This window comes from Artemia franciscana, chromosome 19 (genome assembly GCF_032884065.1).
Source record: "Artemia franciscana chromosome 19, ASM3288406v1, whole genome shotgun sequence".
NCBI lineage: Eukaryota > Metazoa > Arthropoda > Branchiopoda > Anostraca > Artemiidae > Artemia > Artemia franciscana.
Genome location: NC_088881.1, coordinates 18661534 through 18685511, shown reverse-complemented (window position 1 = coordinate 18685511; position 23978 = coordinate 18661534). Strand labels below are relative to the sequence as shown.

The 23978-nt window shown below is 36.6% G+C and overlaps 2 protein-coding genes across 2 annotated transcripts in view; both read right to left on the bottom strand.

Annotated features, from left to right (window-relative positions):
• The window catches only part of LOC136039370 (RNA-binding protein 5-like), a 145128-nt gene that overhangs the window by 92303 nt on the left and 28847 nt on the right, over positions 1-23978 (bottom strand). Inside the window, exons 10-11 of the mRNA XM_065723046.1 lie at positions 20008-20202; positions 10466-10595 (exon numbers count right to left, since the gene is read on the bottom strand). Of these exons, the coding sequence (XP_065579118.1) occupies positions 10466-10595; positions 20008-20202 (325 nt within the window). The remainder of the gene's footprint in view (positions 1-10465; positions 10596-20007; positions 20203-23978) is intronic.
• Positions 1223-7311, bottom strand: LOC136039371 (TATA-box-binding protein-like). Its single transcript, XM_065723047.1, has one exon. The coding sequence runs from the start codon at positions 6442-6444 to the stop codon at positions 5836-5838; it is 609 nt and encodes a 202-aa protein (XP_065579119.1). The 5' UTR covers positions 6445-7311; the 3' UTR covers positions 1223-5835.

Here is a 23978-nt window from a genome sequence, read left to right as displayed (position 1 = left end):
GTTGCTGATCTCAGTCTCCAGACCCTTTAGCCAGGAAGTATAATGGAGGCCAGCCATCCTGTGCTTTAGCACACTCTTCCTGTTTAATTCCCCAGATTCCTCCAGGTACTCATTTAGAGCTGGGTTGACTCTGGCTGAGCTTACAGAGTCACACTACTAACCCCTGTCCCAAGCCAAATAACTGGCAACGCCAGGAATCAAACCCTCGACCTTTCGGAAAAAGAATTTCAAATCCAGCAAGCCATCCACTTTACAAGGAGAGCTAATACAATTTTAGATCTTACTCTTATTATTAAAGTCTAATTTTTGCGGATGATGCTTCTAGACAAAGAGCTTATTTTGTGTGTTTGTTTTTCAAAATGTAGCCAGTTCGTATTTGCACTTGCTTTAATTACCGATTGCGTCTCATAACAGTTGAAATGAAATATTAAAACCAAATACGCATCAATAAGTCCTTTCAACCATGAGGCATTGTGAGAAATAATTTTTATCTCATTCCCATGTTCTTCATGTGAGAACATTCATTTTTGAACAATTAGAGTAATAAATCAAACTTCAGTACAAAAAGCAGGACATTGAGGGGGAGCAATCCCTCAACCATAGAATATCTTCTATTTGTTTTAAGTTTTAATATAAATATTTATTTTCCTTTGGAAAAATTTTTCCTTTTATTTCATTTCTGTTCATTCTTCACACAACTTCATGGGTTACTCTAAATACAAAGGGGCTACCACCCCCTCAACCAGCACTTTTTATATTATATTTTAACTCTTCTATAACAATGATTTGGATAAAGGGCTAATTTGGCGTATTTAAGCGAGCAATTGTATATGTAGTTGTTTATTTAGGTATTGTTTCTCGAAAACGACTCTATGTATATGTATATATATATATATATATATATATATATATATATATATATATATATATATATATATATATATATATATATATATATATATATATACTAGCTGTTGGGGTGGCGCTTCGCGCCACCCCAACACCTAGTTGGTGGGGGCGCTTCGCGCCCCCCAAGCCCCCCCCCCACGCGCGTAAGTCGTCACGCGCCATATTAGTTACGCGCCATTGTAGTTGTGTCCCTATGTCCCACCTGTGAATATATATATATACATATATATATATATATATATATATATATATATATATATATATATATATATATATATATATATATATATATATATATATATATATATATATATATATATATATATATATATATATATATATATATATATGTTTTTAACTACGTAAAACTTGCGAATATACAACATTCTTTGCTGTCCCATCGTCTGTGCATATAAATAGATTGTCAGGTTTACCGACTCTTGAACATGCAACGCATAATGGTCCATGGGAAAACAATCCGTATTCAGATCTATACCTCATGATTCTATTGATTACCCTTGAGCTTTGTTGATGGTGATTGCTAATCGACCATTTCCTTTGTTGCCGTCGTCATTTATATATCCCCCTGTGCCCCCCGGCTTCCCCGTTGTAGTTGTGTCCCTGTGTCCGGGTCGTCATTTATATTCCCTGTGTCCCCGTCGTCATTTGTGTCCCGGTGTCCCAATCTGTGATTTCTATTTGAGTGTCCCGGGCGTCATTTATATTTGTCAGGATATTGTAGGGCATCGTAGCATCGATGAGTTTAAGCAATTCTTGTCAACTGATTGTTTCGCCTATAAAGAATATTATCTCGAGGTAAGAACTGATCACCGACCACAACGATTGCCACTTTGTTGATAGTTGCGTATCAGGAGGCATCAATTCGATTGCTGTTTTTAAGCAGAAGCACTAAATTATTATTTTTGTGGAAAAGATGATATATATAAATATATATATATATATATTTTCTTTTTAGTTTTTTTGTAGTTTTTACCTTTTTTAGTTTTTTTCTTCTTTTGTATTAATGCTAAAGCCAAGGTTCAAACCTGGAGCCTCTCGGACCTAGAACCTGAAACATAACGCTTTACCAACTCAGCTACTTCGGCGTGAATAAATTCGTTTTGAGCAGCTTCCTCGGGTGTTGCCATTGTAGGTTCTTCAGTCATTTTACAATTAGAAATTTCTCTTTCAACGGTCTTCTTACAATTAAAAATTTGTCTTTGAACGATATTCTTAAATACCTGTGTCCTGGTCGTCATTTATATTGCCTGTGTCCCGGTCGTCATTTGTGTCCCGGTATCCCAGTCTGTAATTTCTCCTTGAGTGTCCCGGTCGTTATTTATATTCCCTCTGTCCCGGTCGTCATTTGTGTCCCGGTCTGTAATTTCTCTTTGAGTGTTTTTTCTTTTTAGTATTTTTTAGTTTTTTACATACCTTTTTTAGTTTTTTTCTTCTTTTGTATTAATGCTAAAGCCAAGGTTCAAACCTGGAGCCTCTCGGACCTAGAACCTGAAACATAACGCTTTACCAACTCACCTACTTCGGCGTGAATACATTCGTTTTGAGCAGCTTCCTCGGGTGTTGCCATTGTTGTCCTGGTCGTCATTTATATTGCCTGTGTCCCGGTCGTCATTTGTGTCCCGGTATCCCAGTCTGTAATTTCTCCTTGAGTGTCCCGGTCGTTATTTATATTCCCTCTGTCCCGGTCGTCATTTGTGTCCCGGTCTGTAATTTCTCTTTGAGTGTTTTTTCTTTTTAGTATTTTTTAGTTTTTTACATTTTTTCTTTTTTCAATTTTCTTTTTCTTCTTTATTTTTCAGCTTCACTATGAAATACATATCGCCGAACCTTTGTTTTTTTTTAACTAAAATCTGGTAGGCATTGATGACCTTATCCAAGTCAAGATCCCAAACCCAATCATCATCGCTATCATTTTCAGTTTTGATATGTTTTCACTCTCGCTGTCCAGGTGGATCTTCATCTAACTGCGCGGTTTTGCGTTCTTTAGCCTCACGCCTGTTTCCTTGCTGTTCTTTTGATTCCTCGGCACGCTTTCTTTTCTGACTTTCTCTATCAGCAGCAAGTTTTTTGGCATAGACTCTTTGAGCATCTTCATCGGCTTTTGCCATTGTAAGTTCATCAGTCACTTTAAACTTAAACATTAATAGATTTCTACGTGAACATACATGTCTTAAATATCTTTAATGACGTCACCGTCATAGCAAAAATCACGACAACTAACTTCATGACGCCAGTCGACACAGAAACATGACGTCACCTGATCCACAGACAGACAACTTATTTTTATATATATAGATAGATATAATTCTAAAATTGTCAGGTAATTTTCTATTTTGAAATAAAAACTAAAAATTATTGCTCAGACAACATAAATATTTTTGATATTTACATAATAGCTTTAGTGGTTCTGGACTGAAAACTAAATATGCTAATCAAATTGGGAATTGCAATCTTTTAGGTTGAAAAGGCAGATCCATTGGAATCATGAGAATGCGTGGAATAAGAAAAGCCTCACCCTCAAAAGGCCCTGTCAAGATTGTTGCCTCTATTACGTTATAACAGACATAAAACGTCATTTGTGTCCCGGTGTCCCGGTCTGTAGTTTCGTTAGTCGACAAACATGACGTCAGACGACAAACAACTTCATGACGACATACAGCTCAATCCTTATAATGACGTCAGTCGACACACAAACATGACGTCAGTCGACAGACAGACAAACAACTTATTTTTATATAGATAGATTTCTATATAGATTACGGCCCGTGTCTTCCGGCAAAAATTGCTCTCCTTCATATCCTACAGAGCTATGGGAGAAATATAAATCGCAAATGGCCGAGAATATACTCCACCGAATACGGCTAGAAAGGTCAGATATGACCTTGGACTTTACAACAGAAATTTATAACTGCACTTTAGTTATGATTGAAGATTTGTGCTTATCTATTGCAAACAAACTTCTCAAGCATTTGGGAATGCCTTCACCTAATCGTACTACTTCTATTTCTACATGTGTAGAATGGGATCGTGAACAAAGTTACAACACAATTGATCTATTGTCGTATGTTACAGACCGGGACATCGGGACACAAGGAATATAAATGACGACCGGGACACTCAAAGAGAAATTACAGACCGGGACACCGGGACACAAATGACAAGCGGGACACAGGGAATATAAATGACGACCGGGGCACTCAAAGAGAAATTACAGACCGAGACACCGGGACACAAATGACGACCGGGACACAGGGAATATAAATGACGACCGAGACAGAGGGATACTACTACAACGGGGAGGACGCCGGAGGGGCACATGGGGGATATATAAATGACGACGGGGACACAGGGAATATTCGATTAGACACTACAGACCGGGACACCGGGACACAAATGACGACCGGGACACATTGAATATAAATGACGACCGGGACACTCAAAGAGAAATTACAGACCGGGACACCGGGAATATAAATGACGACCGGGACACTCAAAGAGAAATTACAGACTGGGACACTGGGACACAAATGACAACCGGGACACAGGGAATATAAATGACGACGGGGACACAGGGACACAACTACAACGGGGACGCCGGGGTGCACAGGAGAGATATATAAATGACGACGGGGACACAGGGAATGTTCGATTAGCAATCATCATCAACAAAGCTCAAGGGCAATCATTAGAATAATGAGGTATAGATCTGAATACGGATTGTTTTCCCCATGGACAATTATATGTTGCATGTTCAAGAGTCGGTAAACCTGACAATCTATTTATATGCACAGGCAATGGGACAGCGAAGAATGTTGTATATTCGCAAGTTTAACGTAGTTAAAAACATATATATATCTATCTATATTCACAGGTGGGGCACGGACACAACTACAATTGCGCGTAACGACTTACGCGCGGGGGGCTTGTGGAGCACGAAGCGCCCCCACCCTGAGGGTTTTTGGCCAGAAAAAACAATCTAGATAGGTTATAAGTTGGAAAAAGTTCGTTCGGAAAAAATGAATTTTTCGTTTAAACGACGGCACGAGGAGGACCTTAAAAAGCTCGAACTCACATCGCTACAAATGAGCAATCTGGTGTCACAAGATCAATTCGAACAGCTAAATGATGAATGGCAATGAAAAACCAAGAAATATGAGGTTAGATGGCATGCAACGACAAGCATCCCGACGAATCATAAAGAAAAAACTTCGGTTAGAAGACAACCGAAATTGAACATCGCAACGAATGAAAGCAATAAATAACAATAGCAAAAATTTCCTTAAAATCCTCGTTACGTATAAGCAACAACAATAATCACTTTGAATTGCAAACAATAATTTTACACAACGTAACCTGCGGTTAGACGAAAATCCGAAAGTAAAGAAAAAAGCATAATAAAATGTCAGAGACAATGATGAACGAAACTGAAGCGAAACGATCTATGTGATTAGGAGAAAGTATAACAACGAATCAAAAGTGAAATAAAAGGCATATTTCTGCGAAGAATAAAAAGGAACAAGAAATTGGATTTAGGCTAGAATCTCTTAATTCAAACGAAATTGCTGATTTGTCATCCTATGAAACTAAAGAGTAATAAGATAATTATGTTATACGCAATTCAGACATTTCCGAGGGTGTGTGCATTGGAACATGCCTGGTTGTTACTAAATTATGTAACAACGTAATTAGAGCAGAAATACAATTACCGAAGAAAAGCTAGAAAGGGAGTTTTTTTGGTATCTATGACATCATGCGAAACTATATTAGATGATGAACGAATCCGAAATGTTAAAGAAAATTTTACTTGAAGTTTTCAAGAAAGACTGACTACTCGACTGTACCGAAAATATGAAAAGATATAAACCATACAAAAACATGTAAGTAAATAAAAATACACAAATACAATTATTTCTTAATACCTTTTAAAACAGGATAAATATTCCCAAAAGCATCGTAAATATCTTGTCTAATTTTGGCACCGGAGAGGACGATTTTTCCATTAACAAAAACTAGAAGGACAACCCTGGGTTTGACCATTTTATATACCAATCCGGGGAAAAGCTCAGGTTCATAAGAGCTAAACTGTGCATGAGTTAAGATTAGGGATTCTAAACGTATCGGAAACTTCACATCATAGGAGGCAAGTATATTTGTAATTTTGAAATCTAAGAATAGAGCATTGAAGCCAAGCTTTTGGAGAATTCTAACGTATTTTCTTACAGCTAATCGCGAATCTTCTTCTGACTTTGATCCGTAGCAGACCATTTTTCCACTATTGAAGATCAAGGCTGTGGTTCTAGGCTCTCTTATCCTCATAATAGCAGGGGAACACCGTTTGGGATTATATTCGGCGTTCCGGGCTTGAAGTCCAATCTTTTTTAAGTCCAATTGGCATCCAAGATTTACAGTTGATATAACGTTCTGAATTACAGGAATAATATCAGTGTCATGGGATATCATACGATTATCCTGAGTTTGTAAAATATTGGCGTGCTGCAAGTCCGGTGAATTCATTCCAATTTTTTGGAAGGCTCCGTGCAAATTCCGAAATATAATTGTTAATAATTGTACCTGATCAAACTAAAATGCTAAAATGATTATTAAAGAGGCAAATATAAATGTGGTTTGTATTCTTAATTACCCAATACCAAGTCACAATACTTTTGCAATTAATAGTTTCTTTTAAAAACGATTATGTCATAAAACAAAAAATTTCCATATATACAGTCATTTTGTTTCCACATCACAGTCGAAGTGATGGATATATATTGAAATAGGAAGAAATTGCACATGGGTTGATCTATCAAAAACATACATACTAACAACAATGCCCAGAGGCTAGAGCCAACAGCTAGGCCGATTTTTTTATTCAAAGAGCTCAGATTTTAATATACGTGTATTTCGTGAGGGCCATATACTTTGTCACATGGAATTTTCCAATTTCCAATACAAAATTGAAAATTCTAATGCCCTTTTAAGAGATAAAGAGCGTAGATATTATATATCTACGGGAGTAGATGTATGATGTCAATCTATCTTCTATATATATAAAAATAAGTTGTTTGTCTGTCTGTCGACCGACGTCATTATAAGGATTGAGCTGTATGTCGTCATGAAGTTAGTCATCATATACCAATTCAAAAACGAATGTATTCAAGCCGAAGTAGCTGAGTTGGTAAAGCGTTATGTTCCAGGTTCTAGGTCCGAGAGGTTCCAGGTTCGAACCTTGGCTTTAGCATTAATAAAAAAGAAGAAAAAAAACTAAAAAAGGTAAAAACTACAAAAAAAAACTAAAAAGCAAATACTAAAAAAACTAAGAAAGCTGAAAAACAAAAAAAAAACTAAAAAAAAAGGTTAAAAACTAAAAACTAAAAAAGAAAAAAAAACTAAAAAAGGTAAAAACTACAAAAAAAAACTAAAAACTGAAAAAGAAAAAAAAAAACTAAAAAAAGGAAAAAAATGAAAAATAAAGGAGAAAAAGAAAACTAATAACTGGGACACAGGGAATATAAATGAAGACCGGGACACTCAAAGAGAAATTACAGACTGGGACACTGGGACACAAATAACGACCGGGACAAATAAATGACGACCGGGACACTCAAAGATGACACAAATGACGACCGGGACACCGGGACACAGGGAATATAAATGACGACCGGGACGCTCAAAGAGAAATTGCAGACTGGGACACTGGGACACAAATGACGACCGGGATACTGGGAATATAAATGACGACCGGGATACTGGGAATATAAATGACGACCGGGACACAACTACAACGGAGACGCCGGGGGCACAGGGGGATATATAAATGACGACGGGGACACAGGGAATGTTCGATTAGCAATCACCATCAACAAAGCTCATGGGCAATCATTAGAATAATGAGGTATAGATCTGAATACGGACTGTTTTTCCCATGGACAATTTTATGTTGCATGTTCAAGAGTCGGTAAACCTGACAATCTATTTATATGCACAGACAATGGGACATCGAAGAATGTTGTATATTCGCAAGTTTTACGTAGTTAAAAACATATATATATCTATCTATATTCACAGGTGGGACACAGGGACACAACTACAATGGCGCGTAACGACTTACGCGCGCGGGGGGGGCTTGGGGGGCGCGAAGCGCCCCCACTAACTAGGTGTTAGGCGGCTAGTACATATACAGCTAGTATATATATATATATATATATATATATATATATATATATATATATATATATATATATATATATATCATGAAAAGAGAAATCACCAATGCAACAGCACAAAAAAAAAAAAAAAAAAAAAAAAAAAAAAAAAAAAAAAAAAAAAAAAAAAAGAGAGACAGAAGGAGAAAAGGAAGACTGTTTTCCTAAATTAGTGATTAATATAGACCAGCACTTGAATGAGGCCTCAACCCTACTCATCCATACAATCACATAGGTCAAACAGCATAGCCACACACAATCAACCATAAAGAATAATCCATGGACAGGCAGTCATGTCGTCAATAAGTATAAGTCGTCATTTACCAAACAATAACAAACAAAACTTCCAAACAAATGGAAGCTGAATATACAGCTTTTCAATAGCTTTAAATCGATTGTCTATTCCACAGCTTTCACTCAATTGCATACTAGCCCTGTTGGCCAAAATTGTTGTTGGCTGAAAACGACATTTTACTGCGGAGTGATCTCTGTTGCTTCTTAAAAAGGGTACTAGAATTTAATATGTTTGTTTGAATGAGCCTTCTCTCAATATTCAAGGATCACTACTTTGATAAGATCATGCCAGGAAAAAAACGAACAAACAAAAACAAACGAACAAACACACGTCCGCACTCTGAGATGTGGTTCTTTTTTTAAGACATGGGCTTGACACCTCGACTGGGATCTCTGATATGCTAAATTTGATGACTTAGTTTTCATTTCATCATGATCCCTCTCTCCTACTGGGGGGGGGGTCTCCTTTATTCCAATACACGGAAAATTTTCTCAGCCTCATAATTTTAAACTCAACAAATTTTATATATTCGAAATCAGCATAAAAACCGATTCTTTTGATGTAGGTTTTTATCAAAATTTGAATTGTTTTTAGAATTCCGGCTACTATTAGCAGGAGCGATTTCAGTTTACCTACAAATATCAGCCCATAGAATTCGAAATAACCCAATTACTTGAAGCAAATCAATAGTTTGAAAACAATGACATGAAGTAATTAGCTGAAGTGTTTATATCATACTGAACTTATATAATCAGTCAGCTGATTTTCGATCACTAATAATTTTATTTTTATTGCCTTGAAAGTCGAGTAATACAGTTTCGAAAGATAAAACTTTCTATTTTTATGGAGGGGAGGGGAGAGGGCGTTGAGGGTAAGGGGACTTATACTTTCGTGTTTGGGGAAAGGAGCAGACTATTTTTTTCTCCTGTCCTCACAAAAGAGTAGAGGCAAAGGTTTTTTTCTCTTCTATGCCTGACGTCTGATAATTTTTTTCGGACCTAAAACGAATGCAGAAAAGAATATACAAAAGTAAAACTCGCACTAAAAAAAAGTCATATATTAATTTTCAAGAAGTATTGTGAATTTTTCCATCTTAAAAAAAGGCAAAATAAAAAGTAAGTAAATTTTTTTTTAGCAAATTTTCGGATTTTTCACTTCGTATGGTTTAGTATAGCCAGCTTGACATCTGTTCTAACGATTTTTTTTCGGATAGCATTTTCCTTAAATGATCAAAAAGAATTTTAGCAATAACTAATTTTAAAATTTTTAGTGCAATTACTTACCACAGATTTTCACTACTCAAATTCTGACGAAAATTTTACCGTTCTTTCACGATACGTTTGCTCAAAGCAAAACTGTCGGAACAGATTTCGAGAATTTACTTTTCATTTTATAATTATACAATATAAACGGAAAATCCAGATCGTGAAGCGAAGACATTTTAGGAACCGGGAAACTATAAACCACAACAATGTCCTAACTAAACTTTAACTGAAAAAGGTACTCACCTTTTTTTTTTTTTTTTACTTTTATGGCAACAATGAAAAATAATATAAGACATTACTTATGTGCACAAAAAAAAAAAAAAAAAAAAAACATATGGGCGCAAACAATCCACAACTATTCGACTTACTCGACAGTTGGAACAACCTCAATGCTCAGCCAAATACGGAAAGCGGGAGCGGGCTTTATGCCAATATACAGCTCCTCACGTATTTCCGATTTTACATATTAGGTTTTATATATTTAGAAGCAATTCCTTGTTTTTGCATGTGTTCGTTGCTTTATATCCACCCCCCCCCCAAAAAAAAAGAAATCCTAACGTACATGTTTGTTATTTTGACACCAAGCTCCGAACTTTATTTTACTTTCAAGGTTATGAAACGGTGTCTCCGACATAATAAAGTGAAAAATCACCTACGTGATTTTTCTAAAATCGATACTTTAAATCAACTTTTGCTTAACAATTTTAGTCATTTAATGTACATGTTCTGGAGCTCCTAATCTAACAGACAAATAAAGGAGCAAAACTACTTACCATGAACCCCATTAGATATATAGTGTGGAGCCTTAATGGCTGGCTCTTGGGTAAGTTGAGAAGCAGACTGAAGGGCTTGAGCTTGTTGGATGGCGACACTAGCGGATGTAGATACCTCTGATTGGTGATTCTGCATGGAAAAAAAAACGGTATTAAGGACCAGGCCTCAAAGATCCATTGCCTTCAATATAACACTCCACAAAAAGACTAGTTATTGGTAGTGAAAAACAATGCAAAATTTCGCCCCATCCTTGCCACATATTTTGTTTGCCATTGAACTCTTCCTTCATCCACTATATCCCCTTGATCAAAAATTAATGATTGAGAAACCTCCAGCTAATTTCTTATCGAAGCTGGTAATTATTAACTAGACGTTCCCTTTTTCCCGTGGTTACGTTTCAATTTTAAGAAAAAGGGCCTTCCCTCTCTGGCCAAGTTACTTCGCAAAATTCTCTGTTCCTACTGTGGCTTCAGTCATCATCTATATCTCTAACCTTCTAGCCAGAGGTTAGTAACATATGTTTAAGTAGTGTGGGGTTAAACATAGGAAATACTTATTTTGTTTCACAACATCCCGCTTTATTATGCCAATTTCGTTCATTCTTCCTACGCTCCACCTCCTCACTGATCCACCTCAGCTTCTGGTCTATATTCTGAAAATGTTCTTCATGTCCTGGGTGCTGCATCTACCGTGTTATTACCTTCGATCCAAAATTATCAAGGGACCTAAATCAGAGTAATTCGGTTACCGTTGCATGCTCATGAGGAGGGGGCAACCTCCCTCATATACGTAACAGTTTCTGTTCGTTTTTAGTTATAATGTTGTTCCTTAATTTCAGTTCAGTTTTTTTTAATGAATAAAGTATTAAAGATAAGTAGCATTATAGGTATGCAGAAAGTGCATCCAGAAATCTCGATCATTTTTAATGTTCTATGACTATCTTCCTTAGTTCTGCCCCGAGATGGATGGATGGATGATAGACTATCTATCGCCAAGGGAAAATGACATCATTTTTATATATGAAAAAGGCTTATGCCAGCTGCGCCTCTCACTCAGACTATTAACTGTCTTGGCTTTTTCGCCCCATTCCATGGAATAATGGCAACTAAATTTTACTTTAAACATTCCTGAAAGAAACTTAAACCAGCTGTGCCTAGCACTCAAACTATCAACTGTATTGGCCTTCCCCCCCCCCCCCCCCATAAGCCATGGATTGATGACAACTTGGTTTTAATTCAATAGCCTGAAAGACAATTTTAGTGGTATATACGCCCTTTTATAGTTGGAGGGGCGTGCATCTTTCAATCTTACGATGCAAATCTATCAACAAGAATTTATAGACGCCTTTTCTATTAAATGACTTTAGTAGATAATTTACTCTTTGAGTTTGGCCTTCAAATATTCCAGCTACAGCTTCCACTGTTGTCGTTATGTTCAGTCTTTATGCTAGAAAAAAAATGATCGAATACCTACGTAATTTAGAACCTTATTTTATAGACTGCTCCATTCATTTTTTTTTCTTTTTAAGCTTCATTAAGCCCAAATGAGATTTACAGTGTATATACGCCCTTTTACCTTTGAAGAGGCATGATTTTTTTTAATTCTTATGAACCAAAGAAAACAAGTTGAGGGGCTTTTTTTTCTAAAAGACACTTGTTTTTATGTGGACTTGTCAATTTGTCTTCTGAGCAACTTGATTGTAATATTAACCATCAAATTTACAGCCATATTTTTTTCATATACTATTCAATATCAGTTTACTCATACATCTTGAAAAAGTTTGACTATAGCATTTGTTAGTTTTGAAGAATCGATGAAAATTCGATTTCACTTTGAAATAAAAAGACATATCCTATATTTCACATCGCAATCCTTCTCGTATGATTTTTTTTATGCACCAATCTTCAGTTCCATACACCCTGTATTTCAATTCTTCCTGCAACCGCTTCACACTGATTTATTTCAAAGAGGTAATTATTATTAATTGAATATTGTGGAAACTTAAAAAAGTGAGATTTGAAAGTTTCAAAGATTAAAAAAAAATGCACTAAAAACGACAAGAATCTTTTTTTGTCAAATATTAAATATTTTTTTAGGAAACCAACTTGAACAAGTTCAAATAATAATAATTATTTTGGTACATTTGCCATGACGAGGCAGTTGCCATGGAGGTACGAAGTTTAACCCTCCTCCCTCCGAAAAAAGTCTTCCAAACTTGTAAAGCGTAACAAAAATGCATATAAAAAGATTTTTGATTTTTTTTTAATGGAAACAAATACCCCCCTCCCCCCAAAAAATAGCTATATTTTATTCCAAACTTATGGCAGCTGATTCCTGGCCCTAAAAGGACCTAAACCCCCATCACCAAACACAACAATAAATACACTAACAATATTTTATTCCAAGCTTAAGGAAGCTGACCTTGGCCCTCCTTGAGTCGACCCCTCCCCCCAAACAAAATTAACGATATTTTATTCCAAAACTTACGTGAACTTATCCTTGGTCCTCCATTTCCCACTCCAATCACTGATCAATCATGATCAAAAAATCATTTACGAAATTCTATTTAATGTTGTAACAGCCGGGGTCAAACAACAGCCCGAAAGTTTCCAGACGCGACTTTATCCACTATGCTTTTACAGGCTATTTCGTCTGGATATTTATAATATGAATGGAATCGATGTAGCTTACCTCTGAGAGATGATGCATTTTTTATTGCAAAATCATTAGTTGTGTTTCAATGGTTCACCAGCAACATTTGGACTTCGGAGTTAAAAACACATTCTCTAGATACTAATCCCAAACCGGACATTATCTCGAAAAGTTTCCGTTTTGCTTCTTTTCTTTATTGGTTCCTTTTTACCATTTACATTAAACTATACAAAACACAAATTTCATCCAACAAGAAGGAAAACCTTTAAGAAGGATCACTTTTATAGTAGAAAAAGAACACAGTTCTTTTTGTCAGTCCTGGTTGAACTTCGTTGAAGTAAGGATGCTAGGGCAGTTTTTAAAAAAGTAAAAAAAAAGTTTTTAAATAACATTATTTAGTTTTAATTCACACAATTTAATGTAAGTTTATTTATATATACATATTTTCTCTCTTGTTCTCGTATTGTGCTGAAGACAGCCCTTGGACATAGGGACGAAATATTCACAGAACTGATTTCCACTGTCTTGAAAAGATTTTCCCTATTGTTTCTACTTTGTATTTGTAAGTTACAAATACCTCATTTTTTCTAATTTTCCGAATTACTCCCCCCCCCCTTCAACTCCACCAAAAGGAGCGGATCCAATCCGGTTATTTCTGTCACATATCTTGGACTTGTGCTTATTCTTCCCACAGAGTTTCATCCTGATCTCTCCGCTTTAAGCGTTTTCCAAGATCACCCCCCCCCCCCCTAATGACATTGGATTCGGTCGGAATTTAAAATAAGAGATCTGAGTTTCGAGGTCCTTCTAAATATGAAATTTCATTCAGATCCGATCACTCTCGTAAGTTAAAAATACCTCATTTTTTCTAATTTTTTAGAATTAACCTCTCCCCCCAACTCCCCCAAAGAGAGCAGATCCGTTCCAGTTATGTCAATCACGTATCTAGGACTTGTGCTTATTTTTCCCACCAAGTTTCATCCCGATCCCTCCACTCTAAGTGTTTTCCAAGATTTTAGGTTCACCACCAACTCCCCCCAATGTCACCAGATCCGGTCGGAATTTAAAATAAGAGCTCTGAGACACGATATTCTTCCAAATATCAAATTTCATTAAGGCCGTGATTAAGTGAACTTGAAAACATCGAGCTTCAGAATTGAAGTAAGGTTACCCTTCTGTCTTTTAATTCTCTAGAGATCGTCGATTGTCAAAACTTCAAATAGCACCAATTATCAAGTCTTGTCAAAGGTTTTGATTGACAGCTTCCTTTGGTGAGATGCTTCAGCCGAGAAATAATAATATATTTGACAGTGTCTTGCAAAGCTTGGTTACCGACCAAGGGAGATTAGAAAATGAGCAAAAGAGCACTATCATTCTCAAGTACAAAATGCCCATGTATATGCAACTGTGACGGCATGCATAGAATGCATTTTAAAATTTATTGTTTTTTCCACTTTATTTCCTAGGGATAGGCTATTTAAAATACCTCATTTCATTAATTCGAAACTAAACAGCGAACTTAGTTGAAAGCTTTCTTCGAGGATTCTTAGAAAACCAAAGTTTTCTTACAAATTAAATTAAAAAAAAAATAAAACTGAAAGTAAGGAGTGACATTAAAACTTAAGACGAACAGAAATTACTTCGTATATGAAAGGGACTGCTTCCTCATGAACGCCCCGCTCTTTACGCTGAAGTTTTTTACTGTTTTAAAAAATAGAGTTAAGAGGAAGAGTCAGACTTTAGCGTGAAGACCGGGGCATTGATGAGGAGACAGCCGCTTTCATATATGAAGTAATTTCTGTTCGTTTTATGTTTTAATGTCACTCCTTACTTTCAGTTAAAAACACTTGTTTTTATTTAATTTAATTTCTTAACGTTTTTTAATCAATGCATGTTTTGATTTATGCTCTCCACAGATGAATAATTAAAACGAAATTTGGGTATTTATTTTTTTGGCTAAATGGGTTTCTCATAGTTTTGACCAAACGATTTTGAGAAAAAAATAGGAGCGAGGAAGGAGGTATAGTTGCTCTCCGATTATTTGGTTACCTGAAAAGGCAACTAGAACTTTTAATTTCTTACGAATTTTTTTATTAGTAAAATTATTAGTAAAAATAAATTTTACTAGTTAAAGACATACGTAACTTACAAATTAGCTTATGTAAGGAACTTCTGTATTCTCACATTTTTATTACATATATGAGGGGGGCTCACCCCCTCAACAGTACCTCCCTCTTCACACTAGAGCTTAAATTTTGTCCCGATTTCTTAAGAATGACCCCTGAATTACAAAAGCCGTAGAATAAATAGTTGAAATTCTAAAAATACTTTAGCGTAGAGAGCGAGGTATTAGGAGGAGGTGAGCCCCTCATATGCGTAATAATTTCTGTTCCTTTTAAGTTTTAATGCTGCTCCTCACTTTCAGTTGAAAAAACTTTGTCATATTTATTTTTTCATTGTTTTTTTTTTAATAATAGTAGGAAACCCTGCGCTCCCTTCATGGAAATTTTCTTCCTCCATGAAAAGTTTCCCCAGCATATCCCTCTCTTCTCAACCCTGCCCCAGACCAAATGAAAACACCCCTGAAGACGTCTGTACACTTATAAGGATTTAGTTATAAGGATTTCCGACTACGCTGAATAAAATGGCTATCTCAGAATTTTGATCCGGTTACTTTGGAAAAATAATTAGCGTGGGACGGGGGCCTAGGTGCCCTCCGAGATTTTGGTCACTTAAAAAAGGCACTAGAACTTTTCATTTCCGTTAGAATGAGCCCTTTTGCAGCATTCTAGGGCCACTGGGTTGATACGATCACCCCTGAAAAAAAAAAAAAAATAAACACGCATCTGTGATCTGCCTTCTGACAAAAAATACAAAATTCCACATTTTGCAGATAGGAGCTTGAAATTTCTACAGTAGTGTTCTATGACTTTTAGGCAGATCACGGATGCGTGTTTATTTGTTTTTTTTTTGTTTTGTTTTTTTTTCCAGGGGTGATCGTATCCACCAAATTGTCCTAGAATGTTGCGAGAGGGCTCATTCAAACGGAAATAAAAAGTTCTAGTGCCCTTTTTAAGCGACGAAAAAAATTGGAGGGCACCTAGGCCCCCTCCCACGCTAATTATTTTCCCAAAGTCAACGGATCAAAATTGGTCATTGTCTTTGGAGACGACTTACTCCTCCATAGTCTCCGTGGGAGGGGTTACAAGTTAAAAACTTTGACCAGTGCTTACATATAGTAATGGTTATTGGGAAGTGTACAGGTGTTTTCAGGAGAATTTTTTGGTCGGGGAGAGGGGTCGAAAAGAGGGGGATATACTGGGGGAACTTTCCATCGAGGACTTGGTCATGGGGGAAGAAAATTTCCATGAAGGGAGCGCAGGATTTACTAACATTATTAAAAAAAAACAATGAAAAAATATATATGAAAAAGTTTTTTTTCAGCTGGAAGTAAGGAGCAGCATCAAAACTTAAAACGAACAGAAATTATTACCCATATGAGGGGCTCACCTCCTCCTAATACCTCGCTCTTTACGCTAAAGTATTTTTAGTAATGTCAACTATTTATTCTACGGCTTTTGTGATTCAGGGGTCATTCTTAATTAATTGGGCCAAAATTTAAGATTTAGTGTAAAGAGAGAGGTACTGACGACGGGGTGAACCCTCTCATATGTGTAATAAAAATATGAGAATAAAAAATTCTTCACGTAAGCTAGTTTATAAGTTACGTATATCTTTTACTTATAAAACCATTCGTAATAAATTAAATTTCTAGTTGCCTTTTCTTATTAACCAAAAAATTGGAGGGCAACTAGGCTTCCTCCCCCGCTCTTTTTTCCCAAAATCATTCGATCAAAATTATGAGTAAGCCATTCAGCAAAAAAAAAAAAAAAAAAAAAAAAAATCAAATTTTGTTTCAATTATTACTCTGCGGAGAGCCAAAATCAAAACATGCATTTATTCAAAAACATTCAGAAATTAAATAAAAAAACAAGTTTTTTCAACTGAAAGTAAGGAGCGACATTAAAACTTAAAACGGACACAAATTACTTCGTATATAAAAGGGGCTGCTTCCTCATCAACGCCCCGCTCTTTACGCTAAAGTTTTTTACTGTTTTAAAAAGAAGAGTTGGGAGAAAGAGTCAAACTTTAGCGTAAAGAGCGGGGCGTTGATGAAGAAGCAGCCCCTTTTATATACGAAGTAATTTCTGTTCGTTTTAAGTTTTAATGTCGCTCCTTACTTTCAGTTGAAAAAACTTGTTTTTTTATTTAATATATTTAAAATCAGCATTAAAATGCGATTCTTTTGATGTAGCTATTGGTACCAAAATTCCATTTTTTAGAGTTTCGGTTACTATTGAGCCGGGTCGCTCTTTACTACAGTTCGTTACTACGAACTGTTTGATAAAGTTGGAGGACAAGCAATATAAACAAAGGTATTTTATTTCAAATGACAATACAATTAAGTATGTAACTACAAAGAAGGATAGAATGTAAGGAAAATGAATTTTCCTGTTACCGGTACTAGACGATTAATCTTATAAGTACGGCTCTTGTATTGGAACCCCCTGTGGAACTTTGGGATCAAAGCATCAATGAAGAATCCTTTCAGCTTGGGAAAAATCTTTTCGGTCCAAAAGCCTGGATTGCGGTCTATCTTTTCAATGTAGAAGTCTTTCTGGGTAAAAATCATGAAAAAGCAAGTATATAGCTGAGCACATTCAAGCTGACTGATTGTACTTGGTAAAAGTAGTCGTGGCCTCGTTTGGGGTTGACCAGTCCATTCTTTCCAACTTCCATGCAATAGTCCGCCTTAGACTCTTTTCGGTTCTTTATCCACTAGCCTATCCCCAAATTTCTCGCAGTTTCGCAGTTCCATACCTCGCTTTGATTTAATTTTCCCCATGATTTCGGCTTTGTGTGCATAACTTTCCTGAAGGCTCCTGACTATTTCTCATTTCTATGTTTCTTCATTGCATTGAAATAATTTATGAAAATTTCACACTATTAACAAGCAGCTGATTATTCCAGCTTGTCATTTTCGTCTCTAGGGGTTATTATCGGCGATCTGAAACGATTCTTTATGGCAACCGACTTGTAAAAATTTCAGGTAGCTGAAAATATTCTAGGGGACTGTTAGAAAACAGGAAAATACATCAAAAAATGGTTCCAATCATCTTATAGGTTATTGTCTTCTGCACATGATAGTACCAATTTTGTTCCAAAAGCAATATCCTTCATAGAGTACACTTGTGAAAAATCCCTAGACATTTTCTAAGATTTCTAAGCAATTAGAGGAAATAGAACAAAATCCTTTCAAACATTTTGTAGCATCTTCAAGAAGCTATGGCCTGATATTAAAAGCGGCATCTTCCGCCAATGAATACTTGAGTACTTTTTAAATATAAATTTTCAATTTAACATGGGATTTTCGAGTTCCATCAGTTCACTTAATCACCCCCTTAAGATCCGATCACTCCTTCGTAAATTAAATATACCTCATTTTTTAATTTTTCAGAATTCCCCCCCCCCCAAATCCCCAAAATAGAGCAAATCCGTTCCAGTTATGTCAATCACGTATCTAGGACTTGTGCTTATTTTCCCCACCAAGTTTCGTCCCGATCCCTCCACTCTAAGCGTTTCCCAAGATTTTAGGCCCCCCCCCCAGCTCCCCGCAATGTCACCAGATCCAGTTGGGATTTAAAATAAGAGATCTAAAACACGATATCTTTCCAAATATCTAATTTAATTAAGATCCGATCACTCCTTCGTAAGTTAAAAATACCTATTTTTCCTAATTTTTCAGAATTAACTCCCCCCCAACTCCCCCAAAGAGAGCGGATCCGTTCTGGTTATGTCAATAACGTATCTAGGACTTGTGATAATTTTTCCCACCAAGTTTCATCCCGATCCCTCCACTCTAAGCGTTTTCCAAGATTTTAGGTCCCCCCCCCAATGTCACCGGACCTGGTCGAGATTTCAAATAAGAGCTCTGAGACACGATATCCTTCCAAACATTAAATTTCATTAAGATCCCATCACCTGTTCGTAAGTTAAAAATACCTAATTTTTTCTAGTTTTTCCGATTTAACCGTCCAACACTCCCCCCCCCCCCCCCAGATGGTCGAATCGGAGAAACGACAATGTCTAATTTAATCTGGTCTGGTTCCTGATACGCCTGCCAAATTTCATCGTCCTAGCTTACCTGGAAGTGCCTAAAGTAGCAAAACCGGGACAGACAGACCGACAGAATTTACGATCGCTATATGTCACTTGGTAGATACCAAGTCCCATAAAAAACGCTAAAAACACAAAAGTTAAGCAGAAAGGCCATTTTGTGCGGTTTAAAAATATAGCATCCAAAATTTATGATTATTGATATTTATATATATGAGGGGAAGGAAGATATATGCATAGGATTAATGAGAAAGATTAAGAAATCCTTCAATAAATAAAGACTAATCAATAAAAGCTATTATGATGATTCATACAAAAATATTAATGCTATAAGCCAAGGTGTTCTCTTGGTATTAATTAAGCTTGAAAAATTAATACATTTAGACCAATAACGTTTCTAATAGTTAGATCTCCGGTAGCATTTTCAGACATCAATCCCATCTCTGCCCCTGCAGGTAAAATGACCGCGGATTCTATACTGAAACTTACATAATTATGTTGCGTTAGCCCAAAAGATTCGTGTAATCCATTTAAAACTATGATTAATAAGCTTTGTATATTACTCTAAATCATGAAGACACGGAAGTTATGCGAGGCTTCACTAAAGAAGAGAATGGTAAAGAACTAAAGGAAAGGGTAGAAAAGAGGAAAGTATAAGGGAAGAAGAAAGACGAAAATGATAAAAAAGAGAAGAAAGAGAGCAAAGTTGTACCTGATGTGCCGTACTCCCGTTATAGTACTGATAATAATACTGATAATAATATGTATATTCTTCAGGAGTTCTGGCATAAGCACGGGCAGAGTGATCAGCAAAAGTATGAATTTGCGTTGATGTGTAATTTCTGCTTGGGTCATATTCAGGAGCCATCATTTCAGCTGAATGCATTCGAGTTTGAATGCCAGATGCCTACAAAAAAAAAACTATTAAATTTGGGTTAGGGATTCCACCATCCTAACTCTAGCTAATAAACTGATAATAATCTTTTTTAGATGCAGTTAAACAAGAATGTTGGCGAAGGAAGACCTATAATGGCCAACAATAGTCATTTCCTGCATTGTTGCGCGGCTAAGGTTTATAAATCGGAAGAATCGTTCATTTTTTTCGAGAAAGCATGATAGTTGGTGGACATATACTTTCAACCGCACTGAACAATCCTGGAACTAGAGACAACAAATCCGTTCGCTAGAACGTTGTCAAAACGTCGTATAACGTCTTGAATTCTCAAATGGGGTTTGAATAGCCCAAGAAAGTCTTGCAATGAGTAAAAAATGCTGCAGAACCAGGTGGCCGTATCACTTTTATCCTTAGATCATAAGAACGTCGTTCAAACGTCACAAGATGTCTTGTCTTTTTCAAATGACGATTTGCTGATAAATAAGAGTCAGTAAATTAAAGTCGTGGATGAGGCCTCAACTGAAGTGAAAATTCCTAGAAAGGGGGACAACATATTAGGTGATATGAACATGGTCAAAAAGTTGTATAACGTTGTTTATCTTAAAAAAGGGTTTAGATAGAGCAAGAAAGTCTTGAATGGGTAAAATGAGCACAAAATCTGACTTCATTACACTACTGCTTGAAGACATAGAAACATGTTCAGAATTACCTATCTCTATTTTAACTCTGCTTAGTTCGCTGTGGATTTTGAAATGCGCAGTCATCGTGCATATGTTGACCTCCAGTGAAGCCAAAACTTTTGGTGTTTACGCAGTCGACGTGTTCAATCCTTAAAGTCTATCTCAGCTCATGCGATGCTAAAGAATTGAACTCAACTGTGACGTGTATATGGAAGAGAGCCTGAAATCTGGAACAGGGATCAGAACTTAGGTTCCGTTCACAACATGAATACCCCAAAAGTCAAAATGGAAAGACTTCTTGCGTTTGATGAGATTAAGCAAGAGCTTTTGAATTCCTTCCTCATATTTTGTTGGAAAAGTTCGGCCAACCCGAAGATCGAGAGCTATTTATTTACTACAATGAAAGAACTTGTGTGATGTTCTGACCGAATGATCTATACTGGAAATATAAATCCCAGAACACATGAAGAGTGAAGAGACTGATACACGCCTTGTCCTGCACGCGAAGTAGGCAGGGATAATGGGTACAAGCTTTTGATAGTTCAGTCGGTAGACACGGATATTCTCTTTTTGCTGGGTCGATTTTTTTTTTGCGATTTGAATGTCGATAAATTGTGGATGTCCTTTGGAGTTGGTGCGGACCGTAAGTTTATCCCGATACACTGCACCGCTGCGAAGCTCGGGACTTCCAAATGTAAACCATTGCCAATACATTTCTTCATTTGTGAACGTTGAACGTGCTACAGGCTGGAATCTATGGCATATCTATCCTGAGATATCATCACGGATGAACAGTACAACTAAATGTGACAAAGACATTGACAAGGACGTTATTGTTGAGCTCGAACGATCTGTCGTCCTTCTAAATGTGCACGAGTTGCGATGCTGATATCAATGAGACTCGCAAAAACCTGTTTATCCAAGGCAAATCGGTGGACCGAATTCCTTCAACGAGAGCAGCAACGCTTCACTATATCTGACACGCTGTTTTCCAAGCCAAAATCTTGAATCAGTCGCTTAGACGTGATCCACTTAAACTCCATCCTTCAGAATGGGGATGGAAACAAGACTAAAGCAGGAAATTGGTTCCCCACTGGAGTGATTTACCAGAAGCGTCTTCTGCCTGCAAGGAGCTGACCAAGTGCAATTGTAAAAAAAGTTGTGTTCAAAAGTGCAAAAGTTCAAAAGTAAATCTGCCATGCACCGCCAGATGTAAATGTGCTCCTGCTTAAAAAAGTTATTAATTTCTTGATCTACTTATTCACAAGTTGCGGTTTCCTGCCAAATTTCAATCGAAGGGATGATTGATTTTCAAGCGCCTTGAAGTACCTCTTTTTGTTAATTACGATGAATCTCAAAAAGTGCCCAAGAGGATTTTCAACTCTTGGAATCAGTTTGTATATTCGATATCTGGCTTCTTATATAAAAAAAAAACAAAAAAAAACAAAAAAAAACAAAAAAAAAACGTTTGTTTTACCGAAAGTAAGGAGCGAGATTAAAACTTAAAACAAAAAAAAATTATTCCGTATCTGAAAGGGACTGTCCCCTCCTCAACGCCTCGCTCTTTACGCTAAAGTTTTTACTGTTTTAAAAAGTAGAAGTGTGACAAAGAGTCAAACCTTAGCGTAAAGAGCGAGGCGTTTAGGAGGGAAAAGCCCCTTTCATATACGGGATAATTTCTGTTCGTTTTGTTTTAATGTCGCTCGTTACTTTCAGTAACAAAACTAGTTTTTTTTATGAAATTTCTGAACGTTTTTCAACTAATGCAGATGAAATTTGGCTCACCGTAAATGAAAAATTAAAATGAAATTTGTTGGCAGATTTATTCTGTATATGAAGGGTTGCCCCCCTCATCAATACCATGCTCTTTACGCTATATCTGTTAGCACTTTTCTGGCTCACCCTCTATGAAATATACCCCTGCCCCTCACGGAAAACTCCTCCGTGGAAATTTCATCCAACATAAAGTGCACCCCCTCCGTCAAATTCCCTTCAGGCAGTTTCAACATCGCCGAGAATCCCCCTCCCTGTAAAACTGTTTGCGGACGATTCAACCTGAAAAATTCTGCTTAGGATTGTTTCATTTGAATAAGACTTTAATCCCTAATCAGATGATCAATCACTCCAGAAATGCCCCCTTCCGGGAAATTATTCTCAGAAATCAAAACACGAGGAAAATAGCCCTCGGATAATTCTCCCGGAACATCTCCACAAGAAACATTTGGCAAAGAGAATGTAAGACAATTAAAAAGAATTTCGTATAGTAATTCTGTCAAATCCCCCCAGTGTAACATTTCCCCTGGGAAATTCACCCTCCCAGAAACTTCCCTCCTCAGGGAAGATTTTCCCTATAGAAACTCACCCCAAGCACACCCCCCTAAAACTGCCTGAATACTTACCCAATAACAAATACTATACGTAAACAATGGGCAAATTTCATTACTTACAGGCCTCTCGTCACGGACTTTGGGGGGGGGGGTCATTTTAAACCTCTAGACATAGTTATTTGATCTACTAACTATACAGAACAAAACGGATGTCTAACAATTTTGATCGGACAACTTTGAGGGGAAAATGGGCGTGGGAGGGGCCCAGTTGCCCTCCAATCTTTTTGGTCACTTAAAGAGGGCACAACAACTTTTAATTTCCGTACGAATGCACCCTCTCCTGATGTTCTAGGACCATTATTTCAATGATCCCTCTTGGGAAAAGAAAAAACAAATAAACACGCATCCATGACGTTTTCGGGCAAAATAGCAAAATTCCACATTTTTGCGAATAGGAGCTTGAAACTTCTACAGTATGGTTCTCTAGTACGCTAAACATTAAGGTGTGATTTTCATTAAGATTTCTTGAATTTAAGGGGGTGTTCCTTCCCCCCCTATTTCAAAATCAGGGAAATTTTCTAAGGCTCGTAATTTTTGATGGGTAACACTAATCTTATATATTTGGAATCAGCATTATAAGCTGATTCTTTGATGTATCTATTGATATTAAGATTCCGTTTTTAGAGTTTTGGTTACTATTGAGCCGAGTCGCTCCTTACTAACAGTTACCACAAACTGTTTGAAAATGAATTCATGTTACTCGGCATATTCACAACGTTCT

Coding starts and splice junctions, on each gene's coding strand:
- LOC136039371 (XM_065723047.1), bottom strand. CDS start 6,444: ATGAATTCACCGGACTTGCAGCACGCCAATATTTTACAAACTCAGGAT.